The 23,385-nt window shown below is 42.6% G+C and overlaps 1 protein-coding gene across 1 annotated transcript; it reads left to right on the forward strand.

The window, feature by feature from the left end:
* Nucleotides 1–4,705: 4,705 nt before the first annotated feature.
* On the forward strand, nt 4,706–20,633 carry THPO (thrombopoietin). The gene is made up of 4 exons (XM_018576531.1): nt 4,706–4,865; nt 13,150–13,274; nt 19,285–19,371; nt 20,292–20,633. The coding sequence occupies exons 1-4, from the start codon at nt 4,853–4,855 to the stop codon at nt 20,607–20,609; spliced, it is 543 nt and encodes a 180-aa protein (XP_018432033.1). The 5' UTR covers nt 4,706–4,852; the 3' UTR covers nt 20,610–20,633.
* Nucleotides 20,634–23,385: the final 2,752 nt, after the last annotated feature.

Below are 23,385 nucleotides of genomic sequence, written 5' to 3' on the forward strand. Positions count from 1 at the left end.
CAAAACAGCCGGTTTCTGTGGTCCCCCTCAGCACAGGCGGCTTTTGACAAACTCACCTCTGCCCCTGTCCATCATCATGACCCGGCCCTACCTTACGTGCTGGAGGCTGATGCTTCTGAGATTGCGGTCGGGGCAGTCCTTTCTCAGCGCCTTGAAACCACAGCCTTGATGCATCCGGTTGCCTTCTTTTCCAGAAAGTTGTCCCCAGCCGAGAAGAATTATGATGTAGGGGACACGGGAACTCCTTGCTATTAAACTGGCTCTGGAAGAATGGCGCTACCTATTGGAAGGAGCCTCGCACCCCATCCTTATCTTCACTGGTCATAGAAATTTGGAGTACCTCCGTACAGCTAAACGTCTGAGACCTAGGCAAGCCAGATGGGCTCTCTTCTTCACCCGATTTCAAATGCATATCACGTACCATCAAGGATCCAAGACTTGTAAACCAGATGCTCTGTCCCACATGTATCCCATATCAGAGAGCTCGCCAACGACGGACGCGATACTCACGGCCTTTAACTTTCTCCTACTTTACGGATGACCTTTTGTCCAGGATTAAACTGGCCTCTTCTCTAGACCAGCTGCCCTCAGGAGAACCTCTGCAAGAGAAGGTCGGACTTTTCCTCCATGACCATGCTGTGTTTGTACCCCTTCGACTGAGAGTTCCAGTGCTCAAACTCTGCCATGACAACAAAATAGCAGGGCATTTCGGGGTGACCAAAACCACCGATCTGCTTTTGCAAACCTTTTGATGGCCTACCCTCAAGGCGGACTGCCGCTCTTACATCAATTTCTGCCCGGTATGCAATCACAGCAAAACAGAAAAGAATAAATCATGGGGTCTCCTACGCCCCCTGCCAGTTCCCTCCAGAACCTGGAAACAAATCAGCATGGATTACATAGGTGGAGCTGCCACCCTCTGATGGGTTTACATCCATATTTGTTGTTGTGGACCGCCTTACAAAAATGGCTAATTTTATTCCTATGATTGGCACGCCTTCCGCCCCGGAAACAGCTCAGGCTTTTATCAAGGAAATCGTGCGCCTCCATCGGGTCCCCAACAATATCGTATCAGATCGTGGGGTCCAGTTCACCTCCAAAGTCTGGAAGCAGCTCTGTCTTGTTCTGGATATTGGGAACCACTATTCCTCGGCCTACCACCCTCAGACCAAACAGAACGCACGAACCAGACACTTGAACAGTACCTTCGCTGTTTCTCCACCTTTGTCCAAAACAATTGGGCTTCCCTTCTTCCTTGCGCAGAATTTGCGTATAACAACTCAATACATTCTAACACCAAGCAATCTCTGTTTTACGCCAACCTGGGGTATCACCCTTCTTTTGCCCCTGTCCTACCCGCTTCCGTCCCGGCTGTCTGGAACAGAGTGGAGTTTCTGCACAACAACTTGGAGCTCCTAAAGGATACCATGGCCAAGGCCCAGCTGGATTACAAGACCATCTATGATCGAAGGCGGAGGGGGGATCTGGATCTCCAACCAGGAGACAAGTTTTGGCGGTCTACCAGGAATTAGAAGTTCATTGGGCCCTTCCCTATACTGTCCCGATGCAACCCTGTGGTCTACAAACTCAAACTGCCCTCTACTTACCGGATCCACCCTTTCTTCCATGCCTCCCTCCTGAAGCCAGTGGCCCCGGAACCCCTTTGGGGAACGTGGGGCCCATCCTCCGGCTCCCTCCATGGTTGAGAGGAGCGAAGAGTACGAGGTGGAGGCCCTCTAGGACTGCCGTAGGAGGAGTCGCAGCCGCCAGTTTCTGGTACAGTGGAAGGGTTACGGCGCTGAAGAAAATTCATGGGAACCCGAGTCGCATATCCATGCTCCTGATCTTCTCCAGCAGTTCTTCTCCAGCGAGCTGTATCCCGGACGGGCGTCCGGAGGCCGACCCTTCGGGGGGGGCCTCTGTAAGAATCTAGTGCTTACTGCGCATGCGCCAAGGGCGCGTTGCCGCAAGAAGAAATCCGTGCCAACTGCACATGCGCCAAAGACGCGTCAGTGCGCCAACCCGCGCATGCGCAGAAGACCAGATGTAAAAAGGTGGGAAAACGCCCAGGAAGTGACTTCAAACTTCAATCATCACTTCCCTATATAAGCCCAGCCCAGACACTGCCAAATTGCTGGATTATCTTCAGTCTCCCCTTGTGCCTGTGCTTGTGTGTGATCTATTTGAACTTGTTGTGACCTGGAAACCTATTTGACTATTCTTGCTTGCTGCATGCCATTGACCTCGGATTTGTATCTTGACCATTCTTCTTCTTTGCCCCTTTTGTACTCAGCTGCCAGATTGGAACCGACCCCGGCTTGGATCTCGACCATTCTTCTGATTAACCCTTGTGTACTTCGTTGCCAGATTGGACTTGACCTCGGCTCGGATCTCGTGCTAAGGCTTGCACGGTGCTCTGCACCCGTGCCACTCGGTGTCCACCAAGTCTCTGTCTCCATCTCCAGAGACTTCAAGGCCCGAGGTGCAAGGGAGGTTCCCCGCTACTTCAGTGTCACCTCAGGTACGTGTCTCTCGTGACACCCAGCCAGCACTGTAAAATGAACCCTGTATGTCTAATGCAGTTTTCCTAAGACTGCAAACATCCCCCAAAAATATCAATGCGTCTTTTCATTGTGACAACACAGCTCAGATTTGGAGCTTAGCTAAAGAAAAAAAGTTTATATTAGGGTTTTAAAGTGATTGTGTGCAGGAGCACTAGCATTTATCTAATATTATAAAATAACATCATGGCTATTATTACTGTCATTACTACTTTTTTTTCATTTACTGACTACTAGACCCCCTCTTTCAGTACTTGTTTGCTGTGGGGTGGACAGAGTAGGAAGCCTTTGAATTTTCAACAAGGCCCTGAAATGTTATACCCCTAAGACCTCATTCACACCTGGGAATGGGGCTTGATTGCATGAAGCTCAAAAATTCCTCCGTGAGACACATGTGATCTTCTGCGGGCGGGTGGTGCTGTATAACCCACTGACAGCTGCCATTACGCGCAAGTATCTGCGTCCAGGTTTGGTCATGCGTAGGTAATCACAGGCTGTGTGATTATGTGCGAACAACTGTGGATGGTGGCAGCTGTCAAAGGGTTCTACAGTGCCTCCTGTTGGAAGGGGATGACATTAGCCTCACGGAGGAGACTCATAAGATCTGACCCCATTTGCACATATGAATGGGGTCTTGAAAGCGTAGTTGAGAAGCTGGGCTTGGTGCAAACCCAGTTCACTTGAGTTCGCTCATACCCGCTCAAAACTCCGCAACCTCCTTCTCCTGACCCAGTCAGTGGCGGCAATGTAACTCCCCCAACTCATTGGGTTGGGTGGAGGGAGTGGCAGTCAGAGTTTTGAGCTGGCTTGGGTGAACTCAGGCAAACTGGGCTCGCACCAATGCCCAGCCTCATCACTACTAGCAAGCTTCTGAGGACAGAGGAGCTGTAAAATTCAGGTTAAAAGTTAATTCTCTGCACTGCTGCCCCCCTTTTTCCTGGCAACTTATATCTACAATACTTGCCTCTTTAAGTGTACTGACTATGCTGACAGCTCCCCTACTGTCATTTATTTAGGTATACTTTATGGACAGATCAGTGACACTTATCATGGCAGAAGACAATGCCAGGTTCCACAGAGAGACCTCGCTGGAGTGCCCCATGAACATTTAGCTCTGGGTCACCCCAGTCTGTAGTTATGCCTCTGTCTGGTATTATAATGAAATTTGTCAGGTAAATTTGTAAAATCAGCCTATTCAAAGTCCGATAACCTAATTAATTATTTTAAACAAAATTTTCTTTAAAGTGGCACTAAACTCAAGAGTTACATCTTAAAAATGCATTCAAGTACCTTAACTATTAACAAAAATTTATTTTATATGTTTATCGATCAGCTGTAGATCCCCCAATCATCTCTGAATTGGTGCTGACACTGTCCTTCCTTCTGGAGGGTGGCTACTTTTGTTCCCCATGGTCCCTGTGCGTGTTGTAAAGTAGTCACCGCTCCAAGCTTGCTCCCATGATGGAATACAATCTCACGTTTAGTTTACTAATTTGTTATGAAATTATAGTCACACACAGGGACCAAGGGGAATAAAAGTAGCCACCCTCCTGAAGAAAGGATAGTGTCAGCACCAATTCAGAGATGATTTGAGTAGCTACAACTGACCGAATGCATTATTAAGATTTAACTACTGAGTTTAGTGCCACTTTAGCACTCCAATGTTCCTGTATATGTGTAGATATTTTTATAATAAAATGAATTGTGAAGCTTGATTGCTGCCACTTGTTGAAATTGATACTTACTAATAGTGCAGCAGAAAAAGATGCACCTGTAACTTGCATTCTGTAACAATAGAAGAGCTCAATACATTTATTGCAAAGTCTTCTTTCCTTCTTCCGTTCCTCCCCCCATTTCTTGACAGCAGGAATGTCTCTGAGATAAGTGCTCTGTCACACATAGGACCATGTTCTCATTTTGCCCAGTGCCCTGACATCTCTCAGAACAACAGGATGTGGATGTTTCTGGTCCTTGGCAAGAAGTGGAGATCATGTTTGCTCATTTTCGTTTTCCTACATTAGAAACAGTCTACTTCTAATAATCTTTTGCATCCTTACAGTTGTCAGAATTAACACTTGGATTTCTTCAGTCTTATATGATTGGAACATTTTGCTTACTGCGGTACAGTCAAGCCTCTTCAATGTCTCAATCTTGCCCATAATTCCTATCTTCCACATCCACCCTGTCCTTATCCATACCCATTCTTTGCTTGCTGTATAAATGGACCTGGACCATGGATATATGTGCTTCCAACAACACCACAATGGAGACCAAATAGGAGCTGGCTTGGAATGGATATAAATAGTAAGTACTATAGATGCAAAGTTAATCCTACATCTGTTATATTATCTAATTTAAAAATATGCAGTTGCATAGAATACGATAAATGTATGAAATGTTGTTTGATTGCAATGTATTAACAGTAATGCCTTATATGCAAAAATGGCTAGACAGAGTATTCTTCATTTGTGCCAGATGTCAGACCGGCAGTTTAGCAAATAGCTGTGCTCTGCACCACAATAACATTATTATGGATTGTATCATAGGTTTGTGTTGAAGTTTCACTCTTCATACTGCCCTCCACAGACCTTAGATGCACTTCTGCGCAGATCCTGAGTTTACGTAACTTTAAAGTAACCAATGACAAGTCAAATATTCAAAATAGCTGAACAATTATCATTAAAGCCATGTCATCAAATTGATTTATAGTGTCCCTGATTCTAGGAGCCTATGCTGACAAACTGTGTACTACATAAGCACATATCCATACTCACATAAAGAAGCTATACATACAGGAATGGAATCTGTTATTATCCAAAAAGACTTTATACTAAATATTCTGAACACCACACAAATTTATAACTGCTATAACAATTACATATCTGCAGAAAAGAACAATAACTGCTCTACCACAGCCCCCATACAAAAATGATAATGATGGCACACTGAACACTCCAGGCTTCATTCATTAAAGTATCTTTAATAAGGACCGTCTGTATTGCCCCTCAGCCACCAATCAGATTCAAACCTAGACTGGAAATAACAGTTGGATAGTAAAAGTTTCAATTTGACTGGTTACTGCAAGGATTTCTTATCAACGTCATTTTAATAAATGAGGCGCAATAGGTCCAGGATTTACCACTAGGCATAGTAAACTTGTGCCCAATGGGCAGGAGAAACAGAAAGGCCTCTTTTCCCTCCACATTTTTGTCACCCCATTAGTATCACCTCATATACGCATTGTGAAAATATTTTAGAACAGGTTAAGAGCAATAAAGCAAGAAAATAATATTTCTTTAGAAGCTGAAGGTGTCTACAAGGGATGCACCGATACCGGTATTTTGGTACCAAGTACGAGTACCGATCATTTTTTTCGATACTCGCCGATACCAATTACCGAGTAATGGAAGTCGCGTTCAGGAAGCCAGGTCGCTTGTAATGGCTCGCCACCTGGCTTCCTGATTAGCCGGAAAGCCAGGCAGAGTGTAAAGACTCGCCACCCGGCTTCCCGATTAACAAGAAAGTCTGTCCCCTCTTACCTTCATATGTCCAGCCTGTCACCCCTGGGGCTTCTCCAGCCAGAACGCAGCCTTCCTCCGGTACCCAGCCGGAGCCTTCTGGCCAGCCAATCAGGAAGCCGGGCACTGTGTAATGACGCAAAGCCCTGCTTTCTGATTGGCAGGTAGGCCGGCTCCTTGCTCCAAGCATGTAGCCAGCTTCCCGGCCAATCAGAATGTCGGGCACTGCGTCATTACACGGCGCCCGGCTTCCTGATTGGCCAGCTTCCCGACCAATCAGGAAGCCGGGCAGCGCGCCATTACATGCTGCCAGGCTTCCTGATTGGCCGGGAAGTCGGCTCCATGCTCTCTCATCACAAGTGACGAGAGAGCATGGAGCCGGTTCCCGGCCAATCAGGTAACCAGGCAGCGTGTAATTACGCGCTGCCCGGCTTCCTGATATAGGAAGTACTCGTGCTAGGCATCGGAGCATTTGGGCGAGTACTCGCCCAAATACTTGGTATCGGCACCGATATCGATACTAGTATCAGTATTGGTGCATCCCTAGTGTCTACAGTAATGGAAATCCATCCCTGAGTAGGTCACTTACATTATTTCAACTGTATATGGCCCAATAAGAGGAAAAAGCAAATTTCTGTGCTTTCCACTAATAAGGTGGAAAAAAATAAAAGTAAATATCTGTCTCACAGCTAACTAAGTAGATATCTGTCTCACTCACTAAGTCTAATAATACTCCATCTTACCACAAAAGATTTTTTTAAATTATCCTAAGGCTAACTCATTGCCGACGCCCTCTTCTGGACACAGGGGGTGCTGAAAAGCCTGAACCTGTCATCATGAGGCCCAGTGCTACAGAACACCTTCCTCTTCATAACATAGGGGGTTGTATTCGGTCTATAGAGGTGAACTGGGCATGACTGATAACACTGCTTGAGATAATGCAGCAGTGTGCACAGAGCAGCACTGGATTTCTTGCAGAATCACTTACCAAACAGGTATAACAAAAAATGCTTTCAATGGTATATTTAACAGACCAAAAGCGAGTAAATGACAATAAATGATTATTAAGGTTAACACTTTAAATCTCCAAATGCTGCAAAATTACAACTTCCGCACTATGGACAATAGGGTTTTGCAAGCAGTCATTGCATTTTAATATTAAATGTCAGGATTTGGCGAAAATGCAGAGCAGTTAAACATGATTTCGAACAAACACAGCTCCACTATTTTTGCCAATTCACAGAGTGATCACATTTGTAAACTGTGGTGACTTTGGACTTAATGTATATGTGAATTGGGGTGCTATTTAAATGAATGGCAATGCACCTCAACGCGCACATACCCGTGTGTTAACAAGTGTACTAAGAGGCAAAGCAGCAGGTCTCTGTGGCTGCATTAGAGGGAGATCAGCATACTTCCAATGGTTAATCCCCCCTTCCTATTATCAAATCCAGAAGCGACAAGGATTTTGTTATGTCAAGTTAAAAAATGATAGCGACATAAAAAATAAATACAAAATGTAAAGCCCTCGACTCCCACGTACGTGCACATACAAACACAAACAAGCGTGGGGTGCGCCTACGTGCGAAAATAACCATTGCACCACACAGGTTACATAACTCTACAAATGTTGGAGTGAGAGCAGTAATGCTAGGGTGTTAACCCTAAATTGATGAGCAGTAAAGGCTTTAACCTCTTGCCGTCCGCCGCCCGTAGTAAAAAAACGGACGGACGGCACTGCAGCATCTGCGGGTTGCCGTCTCCAGACGGCAATTTTTTTCAACTTATAGGCAATTTTGTGTACCGTGGGTTTTAGCCAGTTCACAGGTGGGTACAATTTTAAGCAAGTTTGGTATCTATTTACACGATGCAACCCCATCTTTTATATTTTACAAAAAAATTGGGTATTTTTGTGCACTTCAATTCATTTAAGTGTATTTTTTCCTCACAAAATGATTTGATAAACATTTGCACTAATATCGTGCAACTTAAAAAGTTGTTACTAGAATTTTTATATTCAACAGGGCCTATGCTTTTAGAATATGTATCATTGTTTGGGGGTTCTAAACAGTTTTCAGCCAAGATTTCAGATTTTCACATGTGTGTGCAAAACAATTGGTCTGATAACAAAGTGGTTAACTAAAAGAGGCCAGTCTCCATTATATTTCTTTCCATGACCCTGCGTAAGCATTGAAAAGAATGGCTATTGCCTGCTAAAGCTCAAGGGCCACACCATAAGTACCAGAGAGCTGATTTTCACCCTCAGGCCACAAGTTGGGCATACATAACCCACCAAAGCTCTACTGAATTTGCATTGTGTTAAAGATTAAACTGGGCACTGACAGATTCATTAACATTTTACTTAATTAGAGAACTGTCTCATTATATGGCTCCAGCTATAACAACAGTGTTTTATTTTTACATACAGTACTTACTATTATCTGAGATAAATTAAATGTTCCAGTTTATACTAGGGGGGATATTTATAAATGAGAGCAGGTATAACTATCAACTGTGCATAGTGTTTACTCCACACCGTCACTGCATTTTATGGGCCATTCATAAAATACAGGCTGCACTGTGACAACTGCAGAGCTGCAGAAAACACTCTGTGATAGGTGGAGATGCTGGTCACATGACTTTGACTTTGTTTCCCATTCATTATTTTGAATGAGGCTTTGCTTGCTTTAGAGCTCCAAAGTAAGTAAAGCAAGTAAAGTACTTTTGTTCATCAGTGGTGAACCTTTTTTTTTCTTAATTTATTATTATTTATTTATCTTTGTCCTAAATTAGCTACAGATTTTAGTATTACACATGATAGATCCCCTTTAAGTTAAGCAGGATGTGCTGCTTACAGGAAAATGTATTCTGTTCCTTAGCCCTTAGCACAGTAGCCAGTGGAGGTCAATGGAAAGATAAACTGCTTCCGCTCAGACAAGAGTTAGAAAACATAGAATTAGGAATATCTCTCACTGCACAGTGCAAATACGTGACACTAAAGATGAAACCATGTGTAGACGTCAGTATATGGAGCAGATACTTTATATTATGCGCTAAGACACACTGTAACTTGATCATATATGTTACAATACTGTATGTGTGCCACATGTGGAACAAGTTTCTCATTTTCATTTTTGATGATTTCAGGCAAGTGTGATCAGGTATGAAGCCTATTTAAAAAAAAGATTTTTTAAATAACAATGGCTTTGATTTAACCCATTATTAACCTTTAAGTAACCCTCAATCAGCCCTAATAAACTCACTCCTTCCCTTCTAGAACAATATTTGTTTAATTTAGCGCAATGTTGTGTTTTGAATGAGCCCCAATACTTTTGGTAGTATAATACATAATTATAGAGGCCTGTGCATCAGATGAAAATGAGACAACTAAGGATGAAAGAGGAACTACAGGATTCCATTTCCAAAGAGACAAGTTAGGAGCTATGCCTAACCAACTTCCATGCCTAATGGTTTCTAACGGTTGCCAATTACCCAATCATTATGAACAGAAGGAGCTTAACCCCTTAAGGACCAAGCTTCAGATGCTTGTCTTTCAGTTAAGGACCAAAGCAGCTTTTGCTGTGTGTGTTCAACCACAATTTCCATCTTTCTCATTTATTGCACCAACACATATTATATACCATTTTGTAAAGGACAAAAAGGGCTTTCATTTGATGTGACATATGTCTAAAAAAAGTTCTGTTATAGTGCATGAGGGAAGCTTAAACCTTTAAGGACCCATGACGGAATTATTCCGTCATGGGTCTTTATGGCGCGGACAACCATGACGGAATAATCCCGTCATTGGTCCTTAAGGGGTTAACACAAAGTCTATCTCAAGACAGAGGTTAAGCATGAGGTGTAATCTTTGTCCTGTCCCTTCTGGAGGCCCATGGAGCAGTCTGCATATGCTGACAAAGACAGCAAATTCTGGTGCCATGTAGGGTCCAGCATGACATCAATTATGGCTTTGAAATAGGAAGTGACTCTTCCCGGTTGAAATGATTTATGGTTATTACTCATAAATTGTTGATGATTATGAACCTTTAGTATGTGCTACTACAAGAGACTCGTGCATCAAGCTTTGTTTACATAACTCTAACACGAGGTTTGCTTGTTTTATGCATAAAAAGACTAAGAGTTTCAATCGGTGAAAAGTTAAGTTTGAGCGGAAACAATCTTCTCTTGGTCATTGTTTCCTGGAAGAGATATGGGCAGGAAGTAGGGGTGGGGAAGAGCAGGCTTCCAGTAATGCTTGTCACATTTGCCTGGAGTGTCACATTCTTCACCTCAGCAGTCAGGCAGGGATTTGATAGCAGTATAGACAACGTGCATTTCCACTAGCCGCTACTGTGTAAGATTGTCACAGCTGTCTCATGCAGAAACAACTCTTGGCATTCATTTCACTTTCCTTATTCTGCAGAACTAATTACAGTGAGATCGTGAATATGCCCTGATGATCTTCAACAAACTGTGAAAATATTTCCTTCTAGATAGCTTATGTTTCAGATATGAATAGGAAAGCACATTGTGTAATAGCCCTTTATTTTGTATTTGATTATAGTACCAAACTATAGATATACAGGGTTTCTGTGTCCCATAATGTATGTGTGATACAATGATGTGAAATGTATAGGTAAGAAGCCAATCCAATAATGTCAGTGTAGGGATCTAAAATTTTTCCAAATTCTGCTATATTTTTGTGATCTGTTAGTGTAGATTAGGCAGCTTGGCTGTGTTGGCTTGTGTTCTCTAACAGGGTGAAGAGTTTGGAGAAGTGAACAATCTAGGACAACATAGCTGAACTGGAAAGTGAGCTGAATTGGAGAATTTGTCCAAATCAGCTGTTTTGTCCTAGATGGTTCACTTCTCCTGCCTTCTCCAAACTCTTCACCCTTTTGTGAATAACCCTGTAAGTCTGTATTGATTATTCTCAGTCACTTGCTGTGTTGGGTGTCCACCAGCAGGGTGTGCTAGAGATAACACTCCACATTAAGGATGTTTAAAGGAGAACTATGGGGTTAAGGCTTTTCCCCATAGTTCTCCTTAGGGTAACGGGAGGACACAAACTATCGTCCTCCCATCACCCTAAGCTCAGTATAGCGCGAGCTACAGCTTGCGGTATACTGAGACGCCACAGTATACCGCGAGCTACTGCTCGCGGTATACTGAGACGCCGCAGATGAAGCGGATCCCGACAATTATGTCTGGATCCACCCAGCTGCGTGAGTGACAGCTGTCTCTGCCTATCTAGAGGCAGAGCCAGCTGTCCCCGCCCCCTCCCCCATCTGATCCGCCAGTCAGCGCTGGCGAATCGGAGCGGGGGGGAATCCAGCCCCTTTCTTGTCATGGCAGAGAGCTGTGACAGGATCGAGAGGTGAGCGAATGCCGGTATCTGTTCGCTCACCTCCCAATCTACTGAGCCGACCTGTGACAGTCCCATTGTCACAGGTCGGCTAGAACTATGAGGTGAGTGAAAAGCACTTACCTCGTAGTTCTCCTTTAATACCAGGCCAATCAGTAGGTCTGGTGAGCCTGGTTTGCATGCTGGGAGAGATATTAAATATCTAAGGCACTTCCTGGCACATTCTCTTCTTTGCCCCAGGGTCTCCACCCTGAGCGAATGCATCTCTGATTCACCAATTTAGTCCCCAGGGCTCAAGGCCTAGGAGTATGAAAGCTGTGTGGCTCTCCTATCCTGGTAGGTATCCCTAAGTTATTGGCTGCTATGATACAGTGCTTCAGTACAGGCCTTGAGGAAGCACAGCTACAGTTGTCCCCCATAGAGATGGTGAGCGATGGACTGAGTCTGGAGAAGTAACATTGGAACCTCCTCATTACTATCCTGCCTTGATGTAATGACTGAGCATACACTAGGACCTCAGTTGCAAGGAACCAGAGTTACATGTTATGTGCCAACCAGTAAAGTTATACAGAAAGAAGGATTTATAAGATAGAGCACTATACAGAAGACTAAAGGTTAATGCTTTGATGTACTTAAAACCGGTATCCTGTGCCCCCTCATCCTTCCACCATTATTTCCCTATGCAAATAAACTACTTAAAATTAGGGATGTCCCAATACCGATACATTTTCCTGAGTACTTGTACTCGTGAAAATGCCCTGATACTCAAGGCCGACACCGGCCCTTTAAATTTTTAAACAGCAGCGGCTGTCTGAGTTCCCGCACTTGTGGGGACCTCGGCAGCCTCCTGGGGACCTGCAGATAGCTGTCCATGGCAGTGTCTGTCCGGTTCTTTATCTCCTCCTCCTTCCCGGCGCAGGCGCAACCATCGACAGCCCCAGGGGCAGAAGTACGGGCGGTGCAGCCGGAGCGGCTGCCCCAGGGCTAGAAGCTGGGGATTTCCGTCGCCCACTGACAGGGGAGGCCTGGGTCGGGAGAAGGATAGAGGACGGGGGGCCCAGCAGCGGAGATGGTTGGCCGACTGAGATGGTCTGCTGGTCCAGAAGTGGAAGAGGCCGGGTCCCAGCATCGCCGGTCCGGTAGTGGAGGAGGCTGGGTCCCAGCTCGGCGGTGAGATGGAATGCTCGCAGAGCCACTGCAGATCGCCACATGTCTCCTCGGTAAAATCGTCACGCAGCCGGGTGAGAGGAATTCTGCTTTGGGGACATGTATACAGAGAATACATGTCCCCAAAGCAGAAAACATGTCCCCAAAGTAAAATACTATTCTGCCTTAGGGACATGCGTTCTGCTGTGGTGACATGTGCTCTGCTTTGCGGACATCTGTATTTAGCTCTGGTGACAAACTGCCCTAAAATCATTAGTCTGTGTTGTTTTAGAAAAAATGTCACATGGTCCTTTAAGAAAAAGTATCTGTAATTGGTATCTATATTGGTCTTAAAAAAGTGGTATCTGGACATCCCTATTTAATTGTACTCTAAGAAAAACATTAGTAGAAGCACTGGCACAAAAAGCTGTACTGCAACTCATCTTCCTCTCTAGTTTCTAAACATCTAGGAAATATTGTATTTCTATGACAGAACTACTGTATAAACCTAGTATATACATATATATGTATACATATATTGTTTATTATTTCTCTTTAGGAGTTTATCTACTGATTATTCTCGTTGTGAGCCCTTACATGAGCTGGATGACTTCAAAAATAATGTGTGACCATCGGATCATACTTGTCTATGTGAACCGCACCAGGACTATGGAGAGCATGGTGGTGAGAAAAGGCTTGTATGTAGAGGAGAAGATCTGGATGAAAAGAGAGAATGATGTGCTGATCCAAGCAATGCACATTTGGGGGGATGAGTGCAAGGAGCAACAAAAGCATTTTAATGGGTTCAAATAGCGTATGCTGCAGTATTTACCCTCATGAAAATAAACAGTAGTTCAGTTTCGAACAAAGCAGGTAAACTGGTTTGGCAGTGGGAGATAGTGTAGAAGTGATGAAGCTTCTTTGTAGCTTCACCAAACCCTGCTACAGTTAAGAGCCTGCCGATTCAGCCTTTAAAGTGTATGCACAAACATTTTTGTATTAGTCTTGGGAACCTCTTTATTGTTTTTATTGCTGCTTGTGTACCCGCTAGGTAGACTCACACTCTTTTTGTCCTGGTTATTGTTGTCACAAAGAAAAAATATAATGGGAAATCCACATTTTTGAGTTGCCACCAGGACAAGAGGTCAGGGTGAATCTTCTAATGAGGACACTTGTTTTGGTGACAACTCTCTAAGAGGATAATTCACCTCACTTGATAGATTCCCGCTTACCGTATATACTCGAGTATAAGCCGTCCCGAATATAAGCCGAGGGTGGGAAATGAGGCAGCTACTGGTAGATAGATACCAATAAAATTACATGAATATTTATTTAAAAGAAAAATAACCTAGCTCTGTAAGTGGAAAAGGGGGTACAGGGCTACATACAGATCATTTAATACATTCATGTTAGTATAATTGTAAATGTATTGTCTGCACTGTATTAGCAGTATATACTCTACATAGAGTATATACTGCTAATACAGTGCAGACAATACATTACAATTATACTAACATGAATGTATTAAATGATCTGTATGTAGCCCTGTACTATGGATCATTTAACCCATTCATGTTAGCAGAGGATCATTGTAAATGTATTGTCTGCACTGTATTAGCAGTATATACTCTACATAGAGTATATACTGCTAATACAGTGCAGACAATACATTACAATTATACTAACATGAATGTATTAAATGATCTGTATGTAGCCCTGTACTATGGATCATTTAACCCATTCATGTTAGCAGAGGATCATTGTAAATGTATTGTCTGCACTGTATTAGCAGTATATACTCTACATAGAGTATATACTGCTAATACAGTGCAGACAATACATTACAATTATACTAACATGAATGTATTAAATGATCTGTATGTAGCCCTGTACTATGGATCATTTAACCCATTCATGTTAGCAGAGGATCATTGTAAATGTATTGTCTGCACTGTATTAGCAGTATATACTCTACATAGAGTATATACTGCTAATACAGTGCAGACAATACATTACAATTATACTAACATGAATGTATTAAATGATCTGTATGTAGCCCTGTACCCCCTTTTCCACTTACAGAGCTAGGTTATTTTTCTTTTAAATAAATATTCATGTAATTTTATTGGTATCTATCTACCAGTAGCTGCCTCATTTCCCACCCTCGGCTTATATTCGGGACGGCTTATACTCGAGTATATACGGTACTTCATTTTGGATCCCAGGAAGGACAGTTGGTAAAGAAAAATCTCCTCAGTGGTACACAGGGAGTAACAAATTAAACTGACAGAGGTTTTAATACTTTGGAACTTTGTTCATAATACAAGTCTGTGTGAAGACACTTGTGATGGGTGGTGCTGCTATTACTCACCTATGCCAGCATAAAGCACCAGAGAGGGAGTGCAGGAAGCAGCTTATGTCAACTGCTTTTACAATTTGATAGAGTCGTTTGAAGTGAACTGTATAGTCAGTCATTTTTTTTTTCTTGAATTAATGCTTATATGCTCCTGCTTCTGCTACTTAGATAAAAATCTTTTTTGGGCCGGTCAGCACTGGGCCTCCTGTTTTGCAATGCAGCATATTTGCATGGTCTGTTGCAATTACAGCTTGCACGCGCTATTTTGTCTGACTGCACCGGACCGGAACGCAGGCACTAATGTGCCACACGTTCCAGTGTGGCCGATCACATTGCGGCCAGAGGGCGTGGATGCGGTGCCATTGAGTTCAATGCACCGTCATGCCCCCTCCCGCCCCAAAACAAAGTGAGCCTGCCAGAATGCGATCCAGTGCGTTTCGGCCACAACCTGTCCAGAACGCACTGAAGATGGTGTGAATCAGCCCTAAGCCTCTGTCATGCTTGTTAACCTCAACCCATATTAATAAAAATAAGGAGTTCAAGGACAAAACAAAACAATAATGTAATAATAAAATCTCAAACTTTTTATCAATAAAAAATGCAGATCCAACAATTATACATTACTCAGCAAAGCCCATGTTTACATTTTTGCTAAAGCTGAGTTTACATGGACGGCAGCCTTCCTCACCCTCTGAAAGTGGAGGGTGGTGGAGCAGTCCCATTCATTGCAATATTTACATCTGCCGAGTACAAGTACTCGACCGAATACTCGGTATCAGCACTAGTATCGGTGCATCCATACTTATAGTCATCATTTTTCCAAACAGCTGGCTACAACTGCTTCCCCAATTGTTGAGAACAAGATCACAAGGCCTAGTACAGTCTCTAGCAGCTATCCATCTACTAGCTCAGAGAAGAGAGGAGGGAAAAGTGGGGCAGTGATTTGCCTCCCCATGCCTATGTTTGTCAAGACACACACAGTTTACTATCACACGCAAGGATGGCTCCATAGGACCCTGTAAGGTAAAGGAGCCATTAAACAGAATATCAGGGCCAGTGCTCAGAGGACCAACTGATTCTGCAGCAAATAAAAACATTTAAACTTCAATGGGCAGCATCCCTTGTCCAGCAATTTCATCAGCATTTCTAATAGCATAAAAACATTTTGACTTTAAAATCACTTTAAGGATTACTGTATTGTACACAGTATCATTATGGACATACTACCAGAATTATATCTGGGCCCTACTTGGCCTTATTTTGTGTTTTCAACTTGCAAATATTTATTATGAACCTCTCTTATGTGACTGACCTAAAATACAGTGATATGACATTGACAATAATAAAAATATGCACCATTAATTTACCGGGCCTTTGAAATAAACAGAGAAATATTCTAAAGATAAGCATGTTCAGAATTAGTGTCTGTAGTAGGATAAAAAAGGGTTTGTACTATCTATTTTTTCAGGAGAGATGTAAGAAACACTGTACCTTGTATAATGGCATAAAAAGCTAAACCTTGTCATTTATTTTACAGCATGCATTCAATGCACCCTCACTGACCTAACTAATACATCCATTATTCATTTTGGAAAAAGTAAAAACGACAAACCTTTAATCTGGATTAGGGTAAACATTATGATCATTTGAAATACAATACAGAGGTTTATGGACATCTGTAAAGTATCAAATACAGTAAATATAACAATACAAAAATACAAATTCAGTGACATTTGTTGGTATATCATCTAAACCAGGGGGGTTCTTTAACATTTTAACTCAAAGACCCTATGTTACAAATATTGGAAACTAAGAACATTGACTACAACCCCCCACCTTGCAAGCACTGGGGTTCCCTCCCTATACATGGATATCATATGTGATAGTCATTTAGTCGGGAATCACCACTATTCCACCGATTTTGTTCGCACCAGAAGACAAGGAGAGTTGGAATTGGGCCCAGAGTAAGAAACAAGAAGGTGTTACCTCTTTTTAGTCTCCCTGTTTCTAACTCAAAACTCAGATGGAGCTGTTCGATAAAGGATGAGTGACACCTCTAAATCATTCACTTGTGGGTAAAAAATTGCAGCTTTAGCCACTGAGCTCTGTTAGCAGTAGGATTTGTACAAAACTGGGGGAATTAGGCATATGAGAACACATGATATATTAGAAACCTAAGGGTAAGTTCACAACCCGCATGGCTGCTTCTGTTTGTGTCCCTGGACAGTCCTGATACTCTCAATCGAGCAACATCACACTGTTTATATTTTTTGTAGAACTTTATTGAAATGCCACAGGTGACAATTCATCCAGTTCTATAGGCTTACTGTGGCGCGATGCAGTTGTACCGCGTCTCACTGCAGTGAGCTTAAAAAAATTGGGCTCGGTTCACACCACTGCATTCCAGCAGTGTACGGCATGCAGTACTTTTTAAGTGCATTGTGGTGAGCCTGTAGAACTGAATAAAATGTCACGTCAGTAAAATTCTAAAAAAAGAAAGAAATGCAATGCGGCTTAATTGAGCGCATTGGCACTGTCTGGGGACACGCACACCAGCAGACATTGCGGTTGAGCACGGTTGCTGTTGTGAATGTACCCTAAATCTCCATCTGCACAGTAGACTACATGATATTAGGTACCTGACTTTTTTTTTTAGTTCTGACCATCATAAATAAAGTAAGAGAATGTTTACAGAGCCACCATACCCATTTTTCTTAAATAAGCTTAGTGGAATGATTATTACACCATTTGAAACACATCAGTATTAACCCCTTCGTGACTGACGACGTACAGTGTACGTCGCCAGCATCGGGGCTGTTTAAACAGACTCCCGGCGACTTTTGCCGCCGGGACTCTGTTTAAATTTGTAGAGCCGACTGTCGGCTTTACAACAGAAGCGATCCTGGCGACTTACCTGTCACCAGATCGCTTCTGTGTCCCGAAGAAGGGTCCGCCCCCCCCCTCGCCGTGCTTCCCGGGCTCCGTTGCCCCTCCTACGGGCCCGGGACCGGCATCCTAGGTGTCCGCATGGAGCTGGGGAGGAGGTCGATGAACTTCCGTTCATCGATCCCCTCCCCGTTCTATGGGACCGGGAGCGATGCAGATTGCATCACTTCCGGTCCCTGGGCTGTCAGTTCTGGGCTCCTGCAGCCCAGGTCTAAGCTATTGAAGTGCGATCTGCACTTCAATAGCTCATTTCTAGTGTAAAGGTGACACTGAGGGTCTTTTGGACCCCCAGCATCACCTTAAAGAGTACCTGTCACCACCATCTGCTATCACATGGGGGGGCTTGTAAGCCCCCACCCCCCATGTGAGAGCAGTCAAAGTAAAAAAAAAACCCCAAAAAACAGTTTTTAAAATTAAAATCAAATAAATCTAATAATAATGAAAAAAAACCCTATGTAATTAGTATTGTCACCAGACAGTAGACAGAGATTTTGCTACTTCTATAAACAGCGCAGTTTTGTCAAAATATTTCACTGATAAAGAGAGGTTCTGTAGGAATTCCCCTTCCAATTATACACTTATTTGTGTATTTTATTCTCTTGTATTATACACAGCAGAAATGTCCTTAGCCAGTTCACCACCATTTTGGCACGCATGTTAAAATGAGGGACCTGGAATTACTTCTCTTGCTCTGGCATGTGCAGCAATACTCAATATGTGTTGTGCCTTTGTTTACATATTTGCGTGTGCCCTACATGAATGTTTGCGTTAGTATGTGTGTGTGCTGGGGGTGCTATTACATGTTTTTTTAAATGATATTTTATTTTATTTTTTCCCACTAAAAAGCGCCCTATGTGATAGCATTGTGCAGGTGACAGATACTCTTATTGGTAATATCAGGGGTCTATTAGATGCTCAATCTGCTGTTTACCCTGCTTTGCAGCCAGGATTTTTCCCAACTTTGAACCTGGAAGTGTGCAGGCTATGCGCTTCCGGATTCACACTTTGCAGAGGACATCTATTTTCCTTGATATCTTCGCACTCACCATACTGACATTGTTTATTGTGGCACCAGGATACCAGTAGAGCCCAGGAATCACAGAGGAGGGCACACTGAGAGTCTCATAAAAGTGATCAGGTAGCTTTACAGCTGCCCAGATCACTTGACCTAAAATAGTCCTTAGCCTGATAAAAATAGAAACAAGTTCATGGCTGCTGCAGCTTGTTTTAACCCTTTCAAACTCAGGACACAAGGTCCTGAACTGGCTAATAATGAGAAATAAAGAAAATATGCCAAAATATATATAGCAGTCCTGAAGATTACATTTGTAGGACCCATATTTAAATAAACCTGTGTTGATATACTGAGTTTGTATCTCACTTCCTCCTTAGGCACAGTGCATAGAACAAACCACTCTACTGGTTCCAATTACTCTTCCAAGTGTTGAAGTCAGAATTACAGAATGGCAGAATATGACGGTGAGTGATAACGATAACGTAGATAGATTACTATCTTTTTTTCATATTTTACTTTTGCTAAATGTATTCACACAATTGGCTTTATTTACTAAAGGAGTAACGGTTGTTTGCTTTGCAAAGTAAATGTTTACTGAGCTTAGCAAATAAGGTGACACTGTGCTTAATAAAAAAATAACTTCAAGTAAAATTTGAATTAACCCTTGCAGAGAAGCTTCCCCTGCACTGAAAGGGTCAAGTGCTCTTGAATAGGGTAAAAAAAAATGGTATACTCACTCAATCTTCCAAATTGGCTGGCTCTTAGACCTGTCCCTGAAGCGTCTTTCCCCTCTGCTGCAGCAGTCTATGGTCCATGAGTCATCAGTCCAGGGCACAGTGTATAAGTCATGAGGATTTTGAGGGAAATAATAAAAGCAGCACTGCAGCGTAGGAGGAGACAGGCTGGAGGAAGTGCTGTCACAGCCAGCCGGCTCAGAGGATCAGGTGAGCATAACTTTATTTTGTTCCTCCCTAGATCAAAACGAGCAGTTAACCCTTGCACTGCGGGGTTGGCCCACTGCAAGGGTTAATACAATTTTTAACCGGAGTTGATGGGCATATTGTACAGTGTATCTTTTTTCTACCTATATAATGATATAGTCCTGTATCCTGGGAAGAGGCTGCATCATAACACAATGACATCATCTTTAGATACTTATTTAAATTAATAATAATCTCCCTGTTCAACATGCTAAAATAATCTCTGTGACCCCATGGTCAGGATTGGTCTGCAGAATTTGGTAAACTATACAGCAATGCCCACATTGGTTTCAGTGTAACTGAATATTCATTTTTGAACAATGACTTGATATTACTGATGGTTTTTATGATAATTTGCTCCACTAACTATTGCTCTTTCTATTGTTGCTGTTTTTATTTTGTAGGCAGCTCAACAGGGGACTGAGGTCTTCTCACTTCTGAAACATATGCTAAATGTCACACAAAATATAAAGACTACGGAGTGTTTTTCCAAACAGATAAAGAAACTGCAGCACAGTGTAAGAGAAATTCAAGGTCTTGTACATAGAGCATGGAGGTTTGCAAACAACAACACTAATCTTAATCCGGAATCAAATAATGGTTCATATCACTTACGGTACACAAACTCTTCAGACATCACGGACATCTTTAAAAATTTTTCCAAACTTCTTCAGGGTAAAGTGACTTTTCTTATGCAGACCCTAAGAGAAGGCAACTGCTGATGATTGCTAGTGAACCAAATGTAATACCGACACTTAGATATATGAATATACGTATGAAGTCCACAGACTGGAACTAACTTAAAGACACACAATTTCAGCCGCTCATAAGTATGCTTACTTACATCTTCAACTGTATAATACTGTTGGTTGAATCAAGGCATGCAGTTCAACCTCAAGTGAGTATTATTGTCTTCTAACTGACATCAAATAAATATGGACTGCTGCTTCTTTGTCAAAGTTGTCCCCCATAACGTATACCAAGAAATGGTATGTATGCTGGCTAAAGTCACATACACTGAAAAAATGATACCTGGATGGTAAAAATTCGTACTAACAAACACTGTATATTAACACTCCTTACAGGAAATGGTTACTAGCATAGCGGTCACTTAAGATAACCAAAAGTTTCTAGTTCTATATTGAACATTTGGAAATTTAAAGAGGTCTTTTATCAAATGGCTTCCATTCTGTAATTCTCTACAGAGAAACATTGTATGAATGCATGGCACTAGTAATCCCAAAGTCAACAAGTTTTATTATATGACGATCACATACTCCACTGGTTAAAATGACAGACACAAGGACTATGATGTTCTGCAATGAGTTGTGTTCAAGATTATTTTATAATGCATCAAGAATTTGAAATGGAAATGTATTTAATGAGAAGACTTAAGTTATTATTAGATGACAAACGTGTGGTTTTGCTGTTATTTAAATGTGGTTTTGCTATGATATTTGAATAATTTTTGTTGTAGTGTAAAAAGGTCATGTCAGTCAGAATTCGATTTCATTCCACCCTTAAATGTGAAGGTAACAAATGGAACAGTATACATAAAAATAATCCTTGCAGTAAATAAAAGGAGTTCACAGATCCACGTGCAATAGATATTAAAATTAGACCTGGATCGTCTACAGCAGGGGTGTCAAACTCAATTTAATCGTGGGCCGCATCAACATTATGGTTGCCCTCAAAGGTATCTGTAAGACTATATAAATGTATCTAATCTTTATCATAATTGCCTCTGCATTCAATTATCACTGATTTTAGTAATAACTTAATATCGAGATCTGAAAGTGGAAGTCTAGGAAATGGCCTGGTGGGCCAGATTCGGCCCCTGGGCCTTGAGTTTGACACATGTGGTCTACAGGAACAATAGCCTAGGGCCAGATTGGCTGAATTCACAGTTTATGCTCTGTGCTTTGGTGCGTTACCGCATACATGTTAAAGTGCACTGCATTAATGAAGCGAAGCCCATGCATTTTAAATGCACTGCCAACGGATCCTAACGCCAGCAACAACTTACATGACCCTTTTTTACAACACAGCATACCACAGCGCACGGCATGTGTGTGGTTGCTCTGCAGTATAAGTACATTACTCACTAGTACTCATCACTATACAAACCACTAATACTCACTACCAGTTCTGTCCCCAGTGGCGGAACTACCGCCATAGCAACCCACGTAGCCGCTAGGGGGCCCGAGCCGAGGGGGCCCCGGTGAGGACGAGAGAACTTGTACAATAAGTTCTTCTGCCGTCTTCCGACTCTTCACTTGTATCACAGAGCAGCTGTGGGTACATGACCCCTCCTGTCAGCGTGAGCTGGATAGTGCTCAGCTCTTCCTGATCAACGGTAGGTGTTCATGGACATTCCTCCTTCATGCAAACAGCATACTGAGGTGAGCTGGGCTGATCTACACGCTGAGCTCTCTCCATCACATCTCGCAGCTGCAAGAAGTAATGTAACCCGACCTGGAGGGTGATTAATGTTGCAGTGATAAGGCAGTTTAGTGTCCACTGAGTACAATCTATGTGTTCACTTAACCCCTTCATGACTGAGGCCCTTTTTTCCATTTTTGCACCCATGTTATATTCCACATTTTAGGCCTGAAAATGACGTAAAACCCCCCAACATTATATATTTTCTGAATGCCAAGACCCTATAGAATAAAATGGTGGTAGTTGAAAATTTTTATGTTGCGCAATATTAGCGCAAGTGGGGTATTTTCCATTAATTATTTTATGCTGGGGGAAGGTGCACAATGCACACCCTTTAATAAATCTGAGAAATGGGGTATAATAATTAACACTGCTGCCACCAATGAAGCTGGGGAAAGGGGGGGGGGGGGGTTTAAATTACACATGTAATTATACACTTTTCCCTAGCTTCATTGGTGGCAGTGTTAAAGTAGAGCGCAAGGCAGTAAAATAACTCACATTTTTAACCATTGCCTCCCCACAGCTCTTATTTTTGCTGCATACAGTTTCTAATCTCAATTTAAATACTTATTTTAATCTTTTTTTAAGTGGTTTCATGACCACAAAGCTCTGGCAAATGTGCCAGTCAGCACAGCTCGTAGGCAGTAACTCTTTTAGGATCAACAATGCCTATGGACTCCGGTAGGATGACGTTACTGCTCTGAAGATTCCGCTTGAAAAAAGATTTTAAAATATTTCCATTGAGATTTATTAGAAACTGTATGCAGCAAATATAAGCGTTGTGGGGTGGCAACATTAGTGGGGGGTGTTCAATTGAATTTTTTTGGGAAGGGGCCCCATAAAACTTTTGCTATGGGGCCATGTGGTTTTTACTTACGCCCCTGTCTGTCCCTACTGTTTTTGCCGCCTGAAGTGATGTCATTCTGGTTGGAAGGAGGGTGTGTGCTGAAAGGAAACACTTGTCATGCAGGGGGAAAGGAGTTGTGGGGGCTGCAATGGATGCTGGACTACTCAGGTCTTGCCAACCGGTGACGTCAGTGTGCTGGTTGGGACGCC

Source organism: Nanorana parkeri, unplaced genomic scaffold, assembly GCF_000935625.1.
Source record: "Nanorana parkeri isolate BGI_ZX_2015 unplaced genomic scaffold, ASM93562v1 scaffold69, whole genome shotgun sequence".
Lineage (NCBI taxonomy): Eukaryota > Metazoa > Chordata > Amphibia > Anura > Dicroglossidae > Nanorana > Nanorana parkeri.